The sequence below is a fragment of the Drosophila biarmipes genome, chromosome 2L (assembly GCF_025231255.1).
Source record: "Drosophila biarmipes strain raj3 chromosome 2L, RU_DBia_V1.1, whole genome shotgun sequence".
In the NCBI taxonomy this organism is placed as follows: Eukaryota; Metazoa; Arthropoda; class Insecta; order Diptera; family Drosophilidae; genus Drosophila; species Drosophila biarmipes.
The window spans coordinates 21510427-21531445 of NC_066612.1; the positions used below are offsets into that span (position 1 = coordinate 21510427).

Here is a 21019-nt window from a genome sequence, read left to right on the forward strand (position 1 = left end):
TATCAACATCTTAATGCCAAATTTAGTCGAAATGGGACCTTTCAGTTACCATTGAACCATAAAGTTATAAACAAACTAAGACACCTACGCTAGGTGACGCCGTTGCGGGCGTTCAATTGTTGACTGTCGCTTCGCTGGGTATTAGGTCTATAATTTAATTATTTCCGTTTCCGATTTTTATTAAATTTAGTTCGATATTTTAAAAATATAAAAAATGATATGTCAAAAAACACCCAAGCTATAATTTTTTTCATATTATTTTCCCAGCAATTTTCCGATCGTTCCAATGACAGCTATATGATATAGTCGTTCGATTTTGATCAAATTTTGTTCGAAAATCATAACTATTTAAAAAATGATATTTCTAAGCGAAGATGGTTATGCATTGAAAAACTCTACAGATATTATTTAAAAGAAAATTTTTTTTCGATCATTTCTATGGGAGCTATAAGATATGGTTGTCCCCTCTGCAAGGGTATAATAATAAAAAAAAGTTTTTGATTATTTTTGGTACTTTATTTTTTGATTTACATGCGTAAAATAAATTCTTTTAGTTTTCTTTATTAAACTAATCATGGTACAGTTAATTGAACTTAGCACGTAATACAAATAATTCACAATTTACAATTAAATATGACATCGGATAGTGCGAATCCAATAACTAAAATACTATCGGAGAGCGGGAGGTTTGTACATATGTCTTTCTAACTTTCTTCCGATCTTTCCCTAAATTTGTTTACAGAGACTTACTCTAGGAATGCGCTTTGAATTATCAACCCCTTTGAAATCAACCCCTTATAGTTGAGTATCACGGATGCTTAGATTTCATCCTTTTCGGACTTCTTGGCCAGAAGCGGAGTAATAGGTTGATCCCTTCTGACGGCGCGTTCCTCTTCCTTAGCCTCCTTGTCGCCATAAATGTCCAGGTTGCGTCCATAGTACCAAACAAGGTAATCAAAGAATATTCCTATTAGGGTGAGTACTGAAATATTCGATGGGAGACAGGAGTTTTAGTTCGAGGCAATAACCAAAACATAAAGTGGCCAGACATCACATTAATTTGGTTACAAACTAGGGATTTAAGTACAAACTAAAATGTGAGATGGAAAACAAGGAAGAACGCTATAGTCGAGTGCCTCGGCTATCAGATACCCTTTACTCAGCTTACGAGAGCAAAAGAGCGATATTGTTAAGCGCCACCTACCAGCTATTTCAGCATATTGTAATGTGGGCGGCAGGCTGATTTAACCGTCTTGGCCGTTTATGGTCGTTGGAGTGGGCGTATCAATACATTTCAATTAAAATTAATTTTCTACATTAAAAACCGTAGGCGCCGCAGTTTTTCGCAAATTGTGGCGTTGGGGTGGGCGTGGCATCCTGATGAAACAAACTTCCGCTGCGCAGTAAGCCCAGGATGCTGCCGAGTCCCACTTCTCTAGCTCTTAAAGTTTCCGAGATCTCAACGTTTATACGGACAGACGGACTCGGCTAGTAGCCCTGATTAACAATATATATACTTTTTGGGGTCAGAAACGCTTCCTTTTACCTGATATACACTTTTTGACAAATCTAGTATACCCCTTTAATCTGCGAATGAAGGGTATAAAACATAATCTCTTTGAAACTTACCGAAAGACAAAAAGTTGAGGGAGTAACGGAAGCGAGCCTGATCGTACAACTGGCAGTTGCCATTGCCATTGCAGGTTTTCGTCCACACCAGACACGTGGAGTCAATAAGTCGACCGAATATGATGGGACCCGGGATAAGGGCGAGCAGGCTGATCATCATCAGAGCCAGTCCCTGCGCGAAGGATTTGTCCTCATAGGCCACGGCTCGGTAGTTGACCAGGACGTTGCCCACCCGACCGGAGGAGCCGAACCAACTGACGATCATCGAGGTGATGGAGAAGGCCCAAAAGCTCCAGTTGCAGTTCTTTGTGCAGATTCCCGGCCGGAGCACCGAATCGGGAGTGGATCTGGTGGTCCTGGACCGCAGCTTCTCTTCGAAGTCGCCGTCGTCGTTGAGCAGGGGCACTCCGCTGAAATACCCGTCAAAATCGGTGGTGCTATCCAGTTCCGGTTCTGGAGTGGGTTGCAGGAGGTTAAGCAGCCGCTGGGTCGCACTGGTTGCAGGCGCATCATTGACCAGGCAACTGCAATCCTCGTACAACTTCGAGGTGGCATTGTATCCGCGACACCCGGCGTGGCAGGCCGAGAAGAAGGTGGTGTCCGTCGGCTCGTGGCAAACGGGGGTGTAAATGACCCCTTCGCACGAGCAGTTTGTGTTACATGAGCTCGTCAGGTTTAGTCTGTTAAAAATAATGCAAATAAATTAGTCAAATCGGGTTTCTTTTGCACATTTTTGGTCGAGTACTTACTGCCCTACGTGGGTCATGGAAAAGGTGTCCGGGCAGTAGAGAAAGGCGTATGCGACCTGCCCCAAAATGGAGACCCCGCCAACGAGCACGTTCCACATGAGTACCTTGCTCACGTGGGGCTTCTTCTTAGACAGCACCATCCCGGAGCCAATCAGACCCACGACCATGCCCATGATGGAGATGGGGCCAACGACCTGAAATGATGTCATAGGTAACTTCTTAAAAATGTTTACAAAGAAATAGAGACAAACTCACAATGGTGGCACTCTGTGGATCCTTGTGGAACTGCACCTCCATGTACTTGGTGAGGAAGGTCATGAAGCCGGAGGCGCCCAGGATGTAGAATACCGCCGAGAGAATGTTGAAGATCAACAGCTTGTTCCGCAGCAGTCGCATGAGGGCGCGCGGGAAGTCCTTCAGTTTCGGCAGCTCGGCATTGGCGCTCGCAGCTGCTCCAATGGTGTCCAGGGCGGCGTTCGAGGAGAAGCGGCTGCTCAGCGACAGATTCTCCTCCCGCTTGAGCTCCTCCTTCGTCTGCTGCAGCGCCAGCGGCAAGTGGGAGTTGATCCTCGGCGCGTCGTTGATCTTGGGCAGCTGCTTGGGGAACAGACCGATGAGGCCGGAGAACATGCACATCAGGGTGCCCAGGATCACCCAACCGAGCCACCAGGCTCCCAGCCATCGGGGGTCCTTTCTGTCGATCAAGGGGGTCTTGCTAGGGTCAATAAAGGTGTTCAGCGACAAAAAACCTAAAATGGTATAGAAAATGTACACTATTGAAATTTACGTGGTACACTGAACGGGTCGCTATAGTCAAGAGTCCCGAGTACTCTACTACTCCGCTGCCCTGTTTCAAGTTGTTATAAAATAAAATAAATTCTGTAGCAAAAAGGAAAGCTCACCGAAAAAGAATCCCACGACAGGTCCAACCATCCTCAATGCCATGGCCACCGCCAGCATCAGGGGAGTGTTGGTCTTCTTGGTGTTGTCGTCCAGGTAGGTTTGTCCCAGGGAGTAGTACATGGTGTTGCCCACGCCCAGCACGAACTGCGAGACGAAGATGAGCACCAAGGGCACGTAGGAGGACAGGTCGTCGCAGTTGTCCTTCGCTGCGCCCGCCCCACAGAGTCCGTCGGTCTGGACAGTGGTGATGTTCTACGGGAATATGACTATTTAGAGAATGAAGGATGAAAGAGAACAAACCTACCACCAGGGGCTGACCCGATGCAGATGTGCCATTCAGCAGGCTCTCCTGGTACTCCTTGGTGAACTGTAGTACCTCGTGACCAGCTCCGTAGATGAAGTGCGGCAGGACGAGAATGTAGCAGGACAGGCCGCAGAAGACAATGCCCCATGCTATCCACCGGGGTCGATTCCGCTGGCCACCGATGTAGGACAGGATAAGGGACAGCAGGATCTGCGAGATTTCATTGCCGCTCAGAATAATACCTGCGAGGAGAACCAGATTCAAGGGGAGAATTTACATTAAATTTTAAATGTTGACTCATAAATATTTCATATGCCGCATGTTCCACTGTAACTAACTATTTTAACTTTACTGCATCAAATAGTAGTTACTTAAATTACAATAGCGAATTATGTTTAAAAGTACCTGTTGTTTGGCTGGGAATCCTAAAGCGCTTTTCAAGCGTGGTGAGGGTGACGATGAAGTACATGTAGGACATGGCCTGGATGGTGCCGAGGAGTCCGTACACGCCCATGAACATCTTGGTGGTGGCGTACTTCTGGAGCCACGCGGGATGCCAGTTGGCCATGCCGCACAGGTAGTGCCCGGGCGGGACATTCGATCCCCGACGCTTCACTTCCGCCATCTTCGGTTACGTACCGCCTCTGCCGCGGGATGCTAGTGTCTGGTCGGTGGCACTCAGCGAACCATCGATTTCGGTACGATAAGATTGTGGACTCGGCTTCCCGATAGATAGTGGAGTGATAGAAGCGTCTGCAAGGGAGAGGGCAAAGGGACGGACTCCTGTAAATCACGTTGCGTTAAGGTTTCTCGGAAAGGTTTTCTTCTGCGAAGGGAATTTCACCAAACCCATAGTAGATTGGAAATCACTCCTGTAATCATGACTCTCCGGATCCCGAAATCTTCAAAAATCGTTTAGGGCATATAAAAGTTGTCGATAGGGAAATTCGCGGTATTGATTAAGTATCGACGGTGCCGGCTCAAGATCACATTGCCAGAGACGATTAGATAAACCGGTGTTGCCAAATAAACGATATCTATATGGTGGGGTAGCTTTTAAAACAGCTACATTTAGCGCATAACGATGACCACTGAGACATCTTTTCTTCGGGGTTCATTCCACCAGCCAAAAGATCAAAATCATTCCCTTGTTTTATCAAGAAGTCGTATCGTTAGTTAATCAACAGGGTCACATCCGCATTTGACGTTCAATTAGGGCAATTAGGGCCTACCTATGGAACTAATCGCTATGACCGGCCAAGAAATCACATCTGAAGAAAAATAACTCGCAAGCTCGACGCCCTTTCAGGTATAGGTTCCTATTTTCGGAAAATAGTACATGTCTAATCAATCGTAATGACGGAGTTTTGTTGTAATACGCACCTACACCTGTTAACTGAAATCAGTTTAATAAACTCTGATTACAATAACTGATGTGAGAACTGTATGTTTCGTAATGTAATGCGTTGGCTATCAATACATTGAGTAAAATTCCTTTTGTGACTCATAAAATTTCACCGCTGACTGCTTTCCATTTGCCATTGGCCACTCCAACCAAATCTGTCTGGTACAGAAGGCTTATCAAAATTGTGGCTTAAAACGCTGAAGTGATTGATTAGTTAAAAATACGGTGGGGCTTCTCCAGTTGTAAGTGCTTATTTGTCTTTATTTTTCTGAAGAAATGGGAACAAATAAATCAATTCTAACCCTTTGTTCGGTTATATTACGTAGCCAAAAAAAAAAACCCAAAGGAAAGTCGAATGCAAGACGATCCACAACATCACTTTTAAAAGAATTAAAATACTTCACAGTTTTCGTACGATTTTTGTATCCCATTGCCATCCTTCAAATTATTTTAGAACAAGAATTCACCTGTGCCTAGATCCCTTGAATCATTTTTACCGGTAAAAAAACGCAATTTCCCATTACCAAATATCTCTCAATGAAAGGCTAGAATGATTTCCACTGGAACGTGGCTCCAGACATCTGAAGTTATCCGTCGGGGACAAGTGTGCGAGCGCCTGCAGAGGTTCCTTCCGCATGACGAGCTACCCCAATGTCGAGCGGCGAATGCCGTCCGATATCGCAAACAATTAGATTACCAGACAGGTGTACGTACGTTTCTAGACTCGAGGGAAGAGTCGCCTATGTGTGCGCATATCAATCGCCAAATAGTAGTCTGACTCGTTAGGCGCTTACAATCTAATCGGCACTTATGCGGTTAATTAAAGGCCGTTGGAGTTCCTTTGCCAGGAAGGGTCCCGATGCAGCGGCCAGGTGTGAGGGCGGAGATAGTGAAAGCCGATCCGTTCCGAATCGAGGCGCGAGCGAAACTGAGAAGTGGAATTTAAAATTTCCAGGCAGCTGGCCGTGTCCGCGCGGTGGCAATCGAAGCCTGATAAAGCTTTATCAGGCCATAAAACCGAGGGCGGGAACAATCGGTTCTCTCATCGCTGACCCACGTGCAAATCAAATTTCGGACATATCTCAGCAACCTATGGCTTATCGGACCTCTTTGTTTTCTTCGTGGAGAGGCCCAACAGCAATGACAATGACTATTCACAACCATGCGCGGATCTACAGGGGATTGGGGGTAAGATGCCCCCATTCGGCTTAAAAGTGAGCCGGAATCAAAAAGTATGCAACAAAATAACTGGGCTGAAACCCCCGCAAACAAATCCTTCATCCGCCACTGTCCAAAGTAGACAATAAAATAACGCGACAATGACATTATTATTACGATCTCAGCCCCTTTCCCGCACCACCCGCGCCCCACGCGATTAGAATTGTAAGCAAGTGAATTAGCAGAACGTTTAGAGTACTGTGCCGCATGTGCATCAAAGAGCGTGGGTTGCGAGGGTCGCCACCACAGCTGCGGGTCTCCTAGGTGTCCGTCTTGATGTGCAGGTCGGGGTCGTTGGCGTTCTGGAGGATCTTGTTCTGCCCGATGGAGAGTATCATCGCGAGGCCGATCCAGAGCAGTATAACGATGATCAGACCGACAAACAGGGTCTGTGTCAGGGTCCAGGACATCAGAACAGAACAGCCCCAGCAGGGCTTGACCTCGTAGTTCAGGTCCAAGCCACTATCCGTATCTAAAAACGTATGAACAGATACCTTTACTGTCTATTATTTAGGAATATTACTCATTTATGGCACATTGCTATCGTGACTCAGTGGTGTAATTTAAGACAAATGGGGCAAGAATCAAAAATAAAATAGTTATTTACAAGCGGATTGTTATCCAAAAATAAGATATATCTATCTTATCTATCTGTATTTATGTTCTTATTTTTCTAGCTACATTAAATTGAGTTTTATAATATGGAAAGCAACACAGTGCAATAAATTCTCTCTAAAAGATAGTAACATGGCCCCCGGTCCCTGTCCAGATGCATCACACTTACCCCGCCGAAGGATGTCCAGGTGAAAGTCAAAGAAGGTCAGCCGCTCCGTGTCCGAGGCGAAGCCCGTTATGTCCGTACAGCAGAGACTGAACTCGAAGCCGAAGAAGAGGTAGTCGCGCGGATAGTGCGAGAGGTTGCTGAAGATCATGCGGGTGAAGAACCAGTTGCCCTGCGAGGGAACGAACTCTAGTAGCAGGGGGCTGATGTTCGTGTCCATCGCCACTATGATTCCGCCGTGGAGGTCTTGGCCGTTGAGGAAGGCCACCTGCACCTCCTCCCGTCCATTTGGAAGGACCACGTCCGTTCGGTTGAAGGGGTTCAGCACTCCCGGGACCTCCCTCTTGGCCAACAGTATGTTCCGAAAGGATAGGATGAGCATGTCGTGGCGCAGAACGGTCATGTTCTCGACCAAGCTGTACGTGAAACGCTGCGGCATTTGACCGAGGGCGGATTCATTCGTTGGTGGCTCAAGGCTCTTCAAGGGGGCTGGACGCGTCTTGTGGACTTTACGACGCTGGAAAGCCCTATCTTCCTCCGTGTACGCCGTGTACACATGCACCACCGGACAGTCGCTGAACTGATAGGTTGCCACCGCCATGGCTGCATCTGAAATAATCAATCTCACTCTAGAAGTATGCAAATTAAATCGTAAATCGTAAATAGCCTCCAGCTTAATTGTACACTTTTTATGTCCGAAGTTAAGAAATATATTATTCAGTTCTGATTAAAAGGTATAAAAATACATTAAATACTAGTGAAGAGTTCGAAGTTCTGCTCGATAACCATTTTCATACTCTTCCTATATACCTGTACTTAAACCTAAAAACTACATTGAAAATTTCGTGCGGCCAAATACTAGGGCACAATCCTATCTTAGTATGTAATAAAAAGCTAAAGTTTTGATGAGGATTCAGACACAATATAATCCTACCATGAGCGAGCACATTGCGATTGTTAAAGCTAAAGGCGTGAATCTGGCCCTTTTTGCAGGGCAGTTCCATTTCCAGTTCCAGTCTCCTTATATCCGTGATTGCGGGATAGTGCCAGATGATATCTGCGGTCCTCTTACTGACCCTTTCCACGGCCTTCAGAGGCTCCTCCACCTGGCTGTAGTAGTTCATGGGTTGGATCTTGCCCAAGTAGGGAAAGCACACATCGCAGTTTATGTCCTTGGCGGCTAGCTGAAGTAATAAGGAGTTCAAGTAAAAAAGCTATTAAGCTTATGATTCGAAGATTACCTCTGAGGCAAGGTAAATCACTATCATGTTGTCCTTCTGCAAATTTTGTATTATCCTTTCAAATTGTCCAGTTTTTAGAGGGCGAAAAATACTCGCAGCCTTGGGACTGCAAAGGAAATCCTGTAGGAAATATTATATTATTTTGGATACCAAGTACTCACGTATCCGTGCCCCAGATGAGAACCGGTGGCGAACTGGTCACCTTCGCGGATACCACGATAAAGTGCATCACCAATAAAAGACTTATTAGGCAATACATATTGAACCTTTCTCCTGACTTGATCAAATTATTAATAGCTTAAAGCAAATGTTTGAAACATAAAGCTGGCTTGCTTTTTTCTACTTCGAATCAGGGAACGGTAGGGCTGCATTTATAGGAAGGTTTATTTTACAATCAATGTTTAAATTGAGAAAATAAGACACCAGCACTCAGATCTTAATGAAAACCTGCCAGACTTAATGCTACATATTATAAGAAATATTGTAAAACGAAATAATAGAACCTAACTTGCCTTGCTTATTACACATCCATCATTTTCTTCGAAACGATCTAGCTCGACTAGGAACTTGTTGCTTCAACATGTTGCCCACGAAAGCATGCGTAATAACAATAAGGTTGCAATTAAAAACCAAATAAAAAACAAAACAGTGATAAGATACGAAATGGCTTATCAAACAAACGTCGGAAAGAGAGGGAATCGGGTTTGGCCAGGTGGAGTTCCTCAGTTTGCCCCCGTTCCTCAATTCGAATAGACGTTAGTGCGGTCCCAACGCGGCTAAGATGCCATCGAACCAGGGTCACTAACTAAAGTAATCAATAGCGCACACAAAAAGCGAGTGAAGTGAACACACCGAATCCGAATACGAATATGGCGCAGAATACGCGCAACTCCGATTTATCGCAGATAGCGGTCAATGCCAACAATATACCCGACGGTGGGTGACCCAAATCGCCCCGATTTCGAATGCTTTATTGATGTCTCTCCCCAACCAGACAGCGTCGACTGCGGCATCAAAGGCCTGGGCTGGTGTCGCGGCCCAGGATGCCAGAAGTACGCCCGGCTGCGCACCTTCATCCTGGTCCTGGCCATCTCGGGAACTCTCCAGGGCGCCTGCGAGTCCTACTTCCGCGTTTCGGCCAAACAGGCCGCCTTCCAGTTTGGCTACAGTCCGCTGCTAGTGGGTGAGTAAGAAGCCTTATCGCCGGGGTGGGAAAACGCGAACATGACCGGGCACAGATAATTGAGGTGTTGGCCCGGTTCTACGTGAAGATTTCAGTTCAGTTATCAGCTTCGCGATATTCTTGCCGGTTGCCCGTGTGTGGGGTGAGGGCACTTCGTTCTGCTTGTTACCCCTAGGTCGAAATGGAACATTATTTCATAAGGCATTCATATTATTTGGAATTATGTCAACTACATCGTTAGTTCATAGTAGGATTAAAGCAAAGGAATCGTATATTGACTAAAAAATGAATTGATTAATTTAATAACGAAGTAATTGGGTTACAATTCAAATATTCAGGAGCTTAACATAATCGCTAAAACCTCCTTCTTGTCGTACTTTTCAACTTCCTTTATATAAAATGTTTCCTATACTACTGGGGTGGGTAACACTTATTCGTCATCTACAAAGAGATAAGCAATGTGTAATCGTAGAACAATTTGGTGCGTATTAAATTTCCTTCAGTTTCTGGAAATCAAAAAAAATTCTCTCTGAGCGCAAGTGGCTTTCCCTCAATGAAAGTGCGACTTCAGATATAGCAACAACTGTGTCCATTGTCGCGTTACTCATACGTCATATCTCCGTCAGCGGAAGGGTTAGATAATGGTTACCAGGGATTCACCAACGCCTTTCTGAACACACCTGACCGATCTATTTATACGGTTTCTATTTTAAATCACACAGACTGGCTGCTGGTGGCCAGTGGATTGTTCCAGGCTGTATTTGCACTGGCCTTCGCCTACTGGGCGGAGGTCTATCATCCCATTAAGTGGCTGGTCGGCACTCTGATGCTGCAGGCAGTCACCTGCGTGGTGGCTGTGATTCCCTCCATCATGAACTTGTGAGTAACCCGTAAAAGTAAGCTTGTGTAATAAGTGGGATGAGGTAAAGCCAATGTAAATTAATAAGAGAAAGCTCTATAGTCGACGACCTCGACTAACAGATACCCGTTAACTAGCTAGATATTAGCTCCCTGAACATAAATCTACATGCCAAATCGCAATTTTCTGGTTTTAATAGTGTTGAAGATCTCTGCGTTCATAAGGACGGACATACAGATAGACAAACAGAGGGAGCTAGTGATTCTGATCAAAAATGTTTACACTTTATACGGTCGGAAAAGCTTCCTTCTATCGATTTTTGGGATCTAAATATATTTTTAATTTGAAATTTATCAATATAGTAGAGAACACAATTTCATAATTACTATTAAAGATGTGTATAAAGGGCTTAATATATGGCATAATCAGATCCGCCTCTGCATTTATTAAAACTAACCAAAAATTGTTGGTAACTAAACGATTAAAAGGAGTAATCCATTAAATTAGTGTTGACTCTGCTGACAGTTAACAAATGTATAAGATACTATGATTATTGCTTTCATTCAAACTTCGTCAACAGCTCAAAGTGGGTTAGCTAGCTAAATAACGGGTATTTGTAATAGAAGATGTTTTGGCTGGAATTACCCTTAGCTTTATGATGCTAACTTTGCTGTTATTATTATTTTTAAAAATTCAATTGATTTATGTTTTAATGTCCTATTCCCATCGAATTATTGTAGTGCCGAGGGCAGCAAGGCGAAGGATGCTCTGGTGGACGCCAATTTGTGCGCCACCTCGCTGGCGCAGTTCCAGAAGCTCACGCTGACAGAGGCCCAGAGCAGCAGCCTCACCCTAGCGATGCTCTTCGTCCTCCAGCTGGCCCTGGGCATGGGCGGCCTGGCCTACTACACACTGGGGGTCAGCTACATCGACGACAACTCGCTGTCCCAGGACAGTCCGGCGGTGATAGCGGCCACCCTGGCCGCCCGCGTCTTTGGCCAGCAGGCGGGCTCCTTTCTGGTCCTGGGCGTGGGGCTGACCCACGTTGGCTGGTGGCTCGGCTGGGTGATACTGGCTCCCTTCATCTTCGTGGGCGCCCTGCTCCTGGGGCTGTTCCCCAAGCGGTTGCCCAAGACGGTGATCCACCAGGCCGCCCAGAGGATCATCGAGCAGTCGAACATGCGCCACTTCGGCAGCCAGTTCTCCACCTACCTGGATGACTCCGACTTCTGGCCGTCGCTGAAGAGGCTGTTCAACAACCGCCTGCTGATGGTCAACCTGCTGAGCATCATGTGTGTGCAGAGTGCGGTGGTGAACTACGGCTTGCAGGAGGAGAGCTACCTGCAGAGCAGGTTCTTCCTGCCCTACAACGAGCAGGATGGCTTAACGGAGGAGTGGAGGTCGGCCTTCGTTTCGTACTTCCTCAAGCCGCCGGTGATGGCGGTGGGAATGCTCGTGAGTGGCCTGATCATCTCGAAGGCCCAGCTGTCGGCCCGCAAAATCACGGGCATCAACATAGCCCTCAGTGTCCATCTGGCGGCCATCTTTGTGGGCCTGGTCTTTGTCCAGTGCGATGTGGGCGCCATCGCGGGCGTGGAGGGGGGCAAGTTAAAGCAGCCCTACTGCTCCAGCCAGTGCCTGTGCACGCCCACTGCCTTCATGCCCGTCTGCCCGGAGAACAGTGCCGTCACCTACTTCTCGCCCTGCTACGCGGGCTGCACCCGACAGACCACCATCAACAGCTTCCAGTTGTTCGAGGGCTGCAGCTGCAGCGGGGACCAGTCCCTGAACTCCACCGGCCAGATGAGGGCCACCGCAGGAGCCTGCAGCGCAGACAGCTGCCAGGCGGCCATCATCATCTTCCAGATCATGAGCATTTCGGTGGCCTTCCTCATGGGCGTGGGTGTGATCGGGAAGACGTTGATCACCCTAAGGGCTGTCCTCCCGCAGGACAAGTCCTTGGCTCTGGCCTTCGAGCTCATGATTGTGGGCCTCTTCGCCTATATTCCGGTGCATCTAAGCTACGACATTGTCACCCGTAAGTGCAGTGATTCCAAGGGAATTTCAAATGTCTAATAATTGTTCTAGGTACCACCTGCGTTTACTGGGCTCCCAACTACGAGCGCTGTCTGCTGCGGGAGACGCCCAAGCATGGCAACATCCTGGACATCCTGACCGCCTCCTTGATCCTGGCCAGTGTGCTCTTCGACACCCTCGTGTACATCTTCGCCAAGGGACTGAATCTGTACAACTGCAAGGTGACGGATACTAACTATACACCCTCCCTGTACGCGCCAATCCCGCACGAGGATGCGACCACGTCACCCAGTGCTCCCCGCGGCGGAAGTCCAGTGACCACCACCACCACCTCCTCGCCCATGCAGCGCCGAGACGCACCGCAGGAGCCCCGGACCCAGACTGCCGTCTTCAGAAATCCCAGTTCGGTGACCACCTCGTCGGGCGGGGCCCAAAGCATAGTGGAGCCTCACGAGAGTGGGGTCACCTACGCCCAGGTTGTCTTTCCGCCAGACAGACGCAAGCCGGACGACGGCAGCACCAGCCCCAAGCGCCTGGCCGTCCCAGCCAATGTTCCATTGCACCTCCTCTCCGAGTCAGATGTTCGCAGCCAGTTGGGCAATCTGAAGTCCTTCAGTCCCCCCAAAAAGGAGGCTGACCCGGGCCGCGACACGGTGGACACCGACGACGTGGTGGTCACCCAACCGCAGGCGCATGTTCAACCGCAAGTCCAAGCCGTGCTCCCCCAGGTCCAACCACCGGTCCAGGGGGAGATCTCTCCAGCACAACCAAACCATCAATCGAGGCCAGAAGACGCAAGGCCACAAAGCCCCGAAACGGACTTCTGAGGAGGCCACACCAAAGTATTCTAACGTGTTTTTACTACATTTTCTAGCTTTTAGACCGATCCGATGTGCCAAGACAAATCATTTGAACAAATATAGTTATCTTTCATTCCATTGTAAAGCCATTGAAGATAAGATAGCCGGGGACAGTTCCCCGTATCAGTATTACGGCAAGCAGAGTAAGGATTTTTTCCCGATGAAGGAATATAGATTAAGGAGTCGGTTGATTACTTTTATTTAACGATTCATTTGGAGAAAGTTTATGAAAAATTCCAAGCCAGTTTTGTGTTTCAGGTTGATTGAACATTTCCTGGCTCCCGCTTTCAGAGTTTTGCCAGATCTGTCCCCGGAAGACACCCCGTCCAAGACATAATAGTCCGAAAGGGCTCTCTATTGAGATGAGTTATGATGCGCACATTGCTCTGCCTTCCGTGGATAGCATCCACCCGACGCCCGCGCAGGTGATCCAACACCATCTGGCCACGCGTGTGGACTCCGGCCAGTTCCACTGTGGCATGGTAGTCCAGGTGCTCCGCAATCATTGCCTCTGGAAAGAGGTAGGCAGCTGCGAGAGCGGCATCAGGATTGAGCCACTTCTTGATCCCACGGGGCTCCATCATGGCTCGCTCCACTCTGGTCATCAGTTTTACAAAGGGATGGTCCACAGACCCCAAAACATTTAGCCTCCAGTCGAGTGACAGATGGAAGGCGTCTTCGATGCAGGGCTCCCAGGGCAGGATTAGAGCTGGCTCCTTCAAGCGCTCCAAAGTTGTGTGCGCCGCCTCGGGATCCATCATGAAATTGAACTCGGCACACTTCATGATGTTGCCGCGCCCATAGATGTTTCCCCCCATTATGTACACCCCACCGATCTTTTCCAAAAACGCATCTCCATAGAGGTTAATGCAGTTGGCAAAGTTGGTGAGGGGCCCACAGAGGAGAAAGTCCACTTGCTTGGGACTCTGGCAAACCAGCCTATACATCGCATTCACGGCGTGCTCCTCCTGCAGTTGCTCCTGCAGCTCGCTCACATCTGGATAGTCGCCCACGTCCTTAAAGCCGTCAATGCCATGGAAGCGAGATTGGTCCTTCCACGTCCGAGGTACTATCGGAGAAGCGCAGCCCCTAAAAACTGGAATCTTTCAAAAAACTTAGGTAATGAAATATAAAAGAAAATGAATAAGGTATATATATGTAGAGGGTACAAAAGGCTTTCTGTTTATATACAGTAGTGTATAATACTATTTCGATACGCCTTTAAAAAATGATTGTGAACTGCACCTTGACAGCAGTTCACTTAACACTTACATCCCGCCTCTCCAGTAATCTGAGAATTCTCAGGGCATTCTGGGATCCGTTCTGAACATCGGTATTGCCCTGGACACATGTTATTGCCACCAGCTTATACCGCTTTCCGCCGGGTAAGGACAACTGCTCTCCCCGTAGTAAAAGAGCAAGGGCCCAGGCGTCATCCGATCCAATGTCGCAGTCAAAGACCACGAAGCGTTCCAAGCCTTTTGTGTCGTTGTCCATGACTATAACAAACGACCGCCAAGCATTTCTTTTATAATCGTTTAGTTGCTTACATTTCTGATAAAACAATTTGTTTGCGGTTGATCCCATTAGTATACTCTCCCATTAAAATAGCATAGTCGAAAGTACCGAACATAAGACACCCCATTTCTTGCTATGTATAGTGTTGCATTCCCTTTGTAATAGTAATCGAAATATATATCTTATTAAATATTGTTATTCTTGACCTTGAAGAGTTGAATTTTTTACTTTTCTAATCGCTAGATAGAAACCTTTATTGTAACGACTGGAAGTGTAAGTAAAGTAACTCAGGTTGACAAATAAATAATTCGAGGACTAAGCGCTACAAAATCTGAAAAGCTTTTAGAAAATCGTGGTCAAAGAAGTGCATTTTAAGTACCTTTTTGGCTTTACTGGACGATCTGTAAAATGGCTTCCTGATATTATATTACATTATAATGGGCAATATTTATGGTACTGTTTCTCGTCTTCAACAAAACTACGTACATACGAAAATACAATTTTGTGTAAATAAGCGAAAAAGGAAATTTACACAAGGAGTAAATATTAAAAAAAAAATTGAGTATACTTTCAGGAGGAGGTCGTGAAAAGTCCCTTACAGAATGTGTAAAAAGGTGTAGACAAATGCAGCAAGTTCTGACTGCTAGCTTCATTCATTATACCCGTTACTCGTAAATTAAGAGGGTATGCCAGATTCGTCGGAAAGTATGTAACAGGTAGAAAGAAGCGTTTCCGACCCCATAAAGTATATATATTGTTGATCATGATCACTAGCCGAGTCGATCTAGCCATGTCCGTCTGCCCGTCCGTCCGTACGATCTCGGAAACTAGGAGAGCTAGAACAGCCAGACTTGGCATTCAGAGTCCTGGGCTTCCTGCGCAGTGCAAGTTTGTTTCAGCGGTGCCACCCACAATCCGCGACAATCTGTAGCGTCACAGTTTTTATGATAGAAACAAAATTTTAACTGAAATGTGTTTGTCTCATAAGTACCTATCGACAGACCTGAAAAATGTGCCTCGCCCACAAATGGCTTAAACGCTTAGATCTGTCTGCCGCCACATAACATCTACTGAAATAGCTAATTTTCATTTCCATTTCATTTTTTGCTTCTTTAAGCTGAGTAACGGGTATCTGATAGTCTAAGCACTCGACAATAGCGTTCTTCCTTGTTTTAGTTGCTGCCTGCAAGGTAATCCAGGTGAATAATAGCGTTGTCCAATACTTAAATATGACATTAATTAAGCGCGGGCAGCTTGCCCATGCATGGGAGGACGCTGCTCTACGCTGTTCGTCTGCCGCCGGGAGCCGGACAAGGCTATTCCCTATGCCCGCTTACTGGGACGCTCCCGATCACTGGTTACCTGCCTTTAATAAAACGTATTGGTTGACTCTGAAAACACCCAAAGGGTGTCTAGTAGTAACAAAATCAATTTGGGGCGAAAACATTTATCATTATCTGGATGACATATACATATGGTGCAAAGGGATTCCTTCCTAAAGGGCAGTCTCACAATTTGGAAGGCACTTCGGCCAGCACGATCCTTTTCCTGGATCCACACTCCGGAACTCTCAGTTCTGCAGTTAACTTTGCCAGAGAAGAAGTCAAGTCAAGGTTATTTTGGTTTTCAATATAATTTTATTTTTTCCTTTATTTTAATATAGGTTGGTTGCAGTTATTTTGTTTAGATTTATTTTAATTATTTTTGCGCTTACAAACTAATTAATAAATTAATAGTTAGCTTAAAAGAGGCTTAAGTCGTAAAACTCATAGGAGAAAACCTAAACATGAAACGCATGATGATGGTTCTTTGAATTGAATAAGAAAATCATAAGGGGGAATACTTTCAACAGAATTAATGTGAGACAGGGGGATGGCAATTGTCTGTCCGTCCGTCCGTCTGTCTAATAAGTCCTTCCGTTGGGTTTCGCTCCGTAGACTGCTAGTTTTGGGCACTTAAGTTGGAGTATTATTTTTGGTTTTACTTCACATTTGTTCTTCGATCATTTTGGATGGTCCTCATCGACGAGGGACATTCGCTTTTCTCTTTTAATCCACGCTAGCCTTAGACAATTTGAGTCTCCGCAGGCCGCATTGTGTGTGGCATTCTGTCTTTGGGGCAGGATCCTATGCCCTGCCACCAAGTGAGTGAGTGCTCTGGGCATTGCAAAACTTGGCGTCTACGGGGCGGCCAACTTCGGACAGGGACCACTCCGGAGGCGAGGGACCTCTCAAGAGCTCTGCCCCCTTGGTAATTCACACGTCCATCACTTGGCTGCAGCAGTTCAGCTTCTTTTCATGGTTCATCCCTTTGGTTAGTCGGTCGTAGAGTGCGGGAAGGGACAAAAAAGATAATGTGGAGAAAATCCTATAACAGATTTCATATAAACACCGAGGAATTTTCAAACTAAGGTTAATGCAAATTATTGACTAAGTAATTACAACAAAAATAGGACGACTTTTTCTTCATCTTACAATTTTAGCTTTTCGTCTATGTTGCTTGTTTTCATATTTTTTGCATTGCATCTTCAACATCGTGACTTTAGAAGTTTGTTCTCAGTTTTTGTTTTTAGTTTTACACAATATTTACAGATACATTTGGGTTCTTCGACTTGCTGATAGTTCAGGAGTTCAACAAACAATTTTGATAAGCTTTCGTTTTGTTTGGTTGATGTTCTCTATGTTGTTTTGAGAAGCTGTACCATCTTTATTAGTATAGCTTGAGAATATGCTAGAATTACTACAATTTTCTACGAGCTTTGTTATCGCTTTGTTTAATTTGAAACATATTTATATTTACGGTGTAGTTAATATTTGCTGTGTTCTTTTTATACAGTAAAATTACGAATTAAAGTAAATTATAAAAATAGCAGCTGTCCTTTCTTGATTCGTTAAATTGTATTTGTATTATCATCAATGCTGAATATGTTTGGAAATTTGAATCCTACTTTCTTGTCCTGCGCTTCTCTGGTTCGATTTGTTTTTACAATTTACATCTTATGTCTCTGACTGCACAATGCAAATTATCACATATTTTTCAATTAATTTCCCTTCTGTCCCCTCTGTCTTCTGCATGTTTTCCCTGGCACTCTATTACACTTTATCGATCTGAATTCTCCTCCTGCTATTTCTCTCCGCTGGCCGAAAACTCTACTTTCCTCAAGTATGGTTTGCGGCCAGTCCAGTGAGTGGTTGTGTTGTTCTGGGCGTGTTTGTTTATGATTTTCGGTTTTTATTCGTAGCGTTAACAACGTGGAAAACAAACGGGTAAACAAAAATAAAATTATTAAACAAAAAGTGGAGGCGCAGCAGCGCGATGTTAAAGAACTCCTATACTCGCTTCTTGCTAACAGAGGACGGTAACAGCGCCAGCCGCAGTCGCTGTTAGCGTGCAGTCTATCTGTGTGTGGGTGTGTGGGTGTGTGGCTGTGTGCCTATGTGGATGTGTGTGTACATGTGTGTGGTCTGCATGTGTGTGCTAAACAAATATCACAATCGAGAAATTAACAAAACGGCGGCTGCAGCAGCGTCCTAACAGCCAGCAACAACATAACAGTGCCTAACCGCAGGTTGCCGCCACCACGAGCTTAACATGGTGGCGACTCCGCCGCCGCTGTTGTTGTTGTTAGTGACCTAATACTTTCGCTGCTCTGCTCGGCCCGTCTCCTCCGGCTAGGAAGGAGACCAGGCTGAGCACATACGGTTTTCATTCCTAAAACGTTCATTTTCCCCACATGCCGGAGCGTGGGCGCTTAAAAACAAACACTGTGTCTCGGCCCCGCGGCTTAGGACATGGGGCCGTTGGTCGTGGTTGCCGCTCCAGCCGCTGCCGACGCCACCTGCTGCTGCTCCGCCGCTGCCGCTGACAGCTCGACTGCACTGCCGCCGTTCTCGGCGCTGCCGTTGGGAATGATCGTGGGGACCACCGCGGAGGCGGGGCTGGTGGCCACGCCCGCCACCGCGACCGCCACCGCCACCGCTCCAGCGGCCTGCTGCTGACCGGCCTGAACTGCCTGACCCGCGGCAGCCGAGGCGACGGCACTCTGCACCGCCGGCGCCGCCTGGATGGCGGGCGTGGCCGGGGGGGCGGCGATCTGGAGCTGCATCTGCAGCTGCTGCAGCGTCTCCTGCGGGATGTTCGACTTGAGAATGTTGTTCTCCAGCTCCAGCTTGTTGATCTTGTCCATCAGCTCGGAGATGCGCTCCTTCAGCACTTCCACCTCCTCGCGCACCGCTATCATGAGATGCGACTTGACCAGATCCTGCAAGGGAGAGCAGAGAGAAGGTGGACATGAGCGAGTTGTTCGGCTACGATTAGGTAATGGTAATATAAATGGTAATATAAAGGTGCTGCCACTATATTGTTATAAAAATGATGCCATCCCAGCAGAACATAATTCTATTCCTTGCGGTTTTCCCCGCCAGCTGCAACCCAGTGCAATCGTATCTTTCTTCAATATTTACCCCGCAGACCAGCAGAGGCCCACTGTTGGCTGGGCTCAGCTGACATCCTGTTGCCATCGCAAACGACCTCTGACTCATTGCAGCGGCTTTCGGGCCATTCATAAATCACATTTTGCGCCGGCGGCGAATGTTTGCCCAGTGTGGCGTGTTCGCGTTTATACATTTCGCTTATTGGCCGTGCAAAGGTAAATGTGAATGCTTCCCCGAAGAACCAAGTGCTTTCGTGTCATTGTCAATGCCACAGCCGCAGAACACGTCATCGAGCCCAGGCCGAGACCGAGACCGAAACAAACCGAATCGGCGCACAACATCCGCGGCTCACCTGGCTGCCCCGCAGCTTGTGCACCTTGTGAAAACTTAATAAGCCCATTAAAGAGGCGGCCGAAAGAAGAGTGGGAGGAAAACGCGTGCGGCGGATAGAGTAATCGCACGGGCGTCGTTCGTTTTCCTCTGTGCATTTAGCCGCACGTGTTCAGGCGATTTTCCCGTGTTTGATGGGAAATGTCAATAGACGAAATGAGCCGTGGGTGGAGAGGGGGCTCGCTTCGGTGTTGGAAATGGTTTTGGTTGGGAAAAGGCTGCCTGCGGCGGTTCCGTTTCACGAAAGAGTTTTCTTTTTCTCGACTCTCCACCGCGATCTCTATAAATAGCCGGCTCGGAGGCTGTCGTCGTCTTCACTTTCAACAATTTCTTTCAACATTTTCTTGTTGTGGCCTCGTTTTCTTCAGGCACCCGAGAAATAAAAGTTGAAAGTAAAAACTCACAAAGGCAGACGCACGAAACCCGCAAAAGGATATGAGCTGGCGCGTCCAGAAATCCAGCCATTATAGCCGTTGACAGGGCGAACAAAGAGTGTCCAAAGTAAGTACGAATTTAATTTAAGAACTTGGACCGAGCGAACATTAGTCATACTTCAAGTTCTATACGATACAGGGTGGGTGTATGGAGAGCATGAGCATGCGGCATGGAAAGCCATCGCAGAGTCGCATGCTCTGGCACCTGGCCAAAAAGCGTCGTAAGAAATAATATTTTGCACGTTTTTCGCCGTTTCGGGGCGGGCCAATAAATAATTTTATAAAAATACCAATCCGTATTTTTAGACCCACTCACACAGTCCGCGCAGTCCGTCGCCTGGCCGACCAATAAGTGCCAAAATCGCCAAAAGTAGAAGTCAGCGGCACAAAGAGCGAAGATTTGATAAGCTCGTGGCAGACGCGAGTCGAAGCGAAAAGGCGACTTGGAGCAGCAATAGCAACCGCTTCGAGCAGATGCAAACCGGTTGGTACCGCCTCGGCTTGTTAACAATGAGGTGCAAAGAGTGCAAAAGCACAGCAGTGGGCGCGAATATATGGCCTATAAGGGTGAGGCCCGGTCCGGGTCTTTAAATTGCTGTTCAAAACGGGGCAGGTGGGCCCCTGATTCTGTCCTCAGCCATTCTCCTGGCCTCTATCAGCTTCTGCACCCTCTAAGGGGATGGAGACGGCCCGTAGACAGGCCCAGGAGCCCCCAAAATAAAAATCAAAAGACAGCTCCGGCTCAGGTGAGGGCACAAAATGCTAATTATACACGCTCGTGGGGATACACACGCGGCAGAGGCACAGAGAGCGACCTCTGCCCTCTGGAGAAGCGGGCTGGGCAGCCCTCGGGGTCGGGTCACGCGCTTCTCCAGAGGTATCTCTCCGCTCTCCTCTCGGAGTCTCCTGCAGTTCTCAGCCTGCTGATTTTCGGATGCACTCCTCAAACAAACATGGCGGACGCCGCGCTGGGGTATCTGTGCACTTGTCGGGTGCTCAGGTGGAGAAGATGCCTTTGTTGCAGAGGACAAAGGACTCGGGGAGTCGCGTGGGCCAGGGCAGGGGAAGTGGTGTC

The 21019-nt window shown here is 47.1% G+C and overlaps 5 protein-coding genes across 15 annotated transcripts in view; 1 reads left to right on the top strand and 4 right to left on the bottom strand.

Moving 5' to 3' along the window:
• Window positions 1–545: 545 nt before the first annotated feature.
• Window positions 546–5901, bottom strand: LOC108034176 (solute carrier organic anion transporter family member 74D). 2 transcript variants are annotated; one of them, XM_044094424.2, is made up of 8 exons: window positions 5705–5901; window positions 3991–4338; window positions 3589–3827; window positions 3281–3533; window positions 2634–3127; window positions 2379–2572; window positions 1630–2309; window positions 546–982 (listed from the first exon to the last, which is right to left on the bottom strand). In XM_044094424.2, the coding sequence occupies exons 2-8, from the start codon at window positions 4208–4210 to the stop codon at window positions 819–821; spliced, it is 2244 nt and encodes a 747-aa protein (XP_043950359.1). In that variant the 5' UTR covers window positions 4211–4338; window positions 5705–5901; the 3' UTR covers window positions 546–818. The 2 variants fall into 2 exon arrangements, with proteins under 2 accessions (XP_043950359.1, XP_043950358.1); XM_044094423.2 differs by having other exon boundaries at window positions 3586–3827.
• A 398-nt stretch (window positions 5902–6299) lies between these two features.
• On the bottom strand, window positions 6300–8552 carry LOC108033454 (uncharacterized). The gene is made up of 5 exons (XM_017107791.3): window positions 8392–8552; window positions 8231–8336; window positions 7924–8173; window positions 6993–7598; window positions 6300–6680 (listed from the first exon to the last, which is right to left on the bottom strand). Exons 1-5 carry the CDS (start codon window positions 8487–8489, stop codon window positions 6469–6471), a joined length of 1272 nt encoding a protein of 423 aa, XP_016963280.1. The 5' UTR covers window positions 8490–8552; the 3' UTR covers window positions 6300–6468.
• Window positions 8553–8969: 417 nt separating this feature from the next.
• On the top strand, window positions 8970–13254 carry LOC108034235 (solute carrier organic anion transporter family member 2B1). The gene is made up of 5 exons (XM_017109084.1): window positions 8970–9166; window positions 9225–9413; window positions 10136–10292; window positions 11013–12310; window positions 12361–13254. The coding sequence occupies exons 1-5, from the start codon at window positions 9100–9102 to the stop codon at window positions 13134–13136; spliced, it is 2487 nt and encodes an 828-aa protein (XP_016964573.1). The 5' UTR covers window positions 8970–9099; the 3' UTR covers window positions 13137–13254.
• A 104-nt stretch (window positions 13255–13358) lies between these two features.
• On the bottom strand, window positions 13359–14666 carry LOC108033447 (pyrimidine-specific ribonucleoside hydrolase RihA). Its single transcript, XM_017107780.3, has 2 exons — window positions 14442–14666; window positions 13359–14272 (listed from the first exon to the last, which is right to left on the bottom strand). The coding sequence occupies exons 1-2, from the start codon at window positions 14664–14666 to the stop codon at window positions 13457–13459; spliced, it is 1041 nt and encodes a 346-aa protein (XP_016963269.1). The 3' UTR covers window positions 13359–13456.
• A 1635-nt stretch (window positions 14667–16301) lies between these two features.
• The window catches only part of LOC108033596 (protein bunched, class 1/class 3/D/E isoforms), a 94188-nt gene continuing 89470 nt past the window's right edge, over window positions 16302–21019 (bottom strand). For all 10 annotated transcript variants that reach the window (XM_044093923.2, XM_050884862.1, XM_044093922.2 and 7 more), the window contains one exon: window positions 16302–18948. In XM_044093923.2, coding sequence (XP_043949858.1) covers window positions 18472–18948 — 477 coding nt within the window. In that variant the 3' untranslated portion in view covers window positions 16302–18471. The remainder of the gene's footprint in view (window positions 18949–21019) is intronic.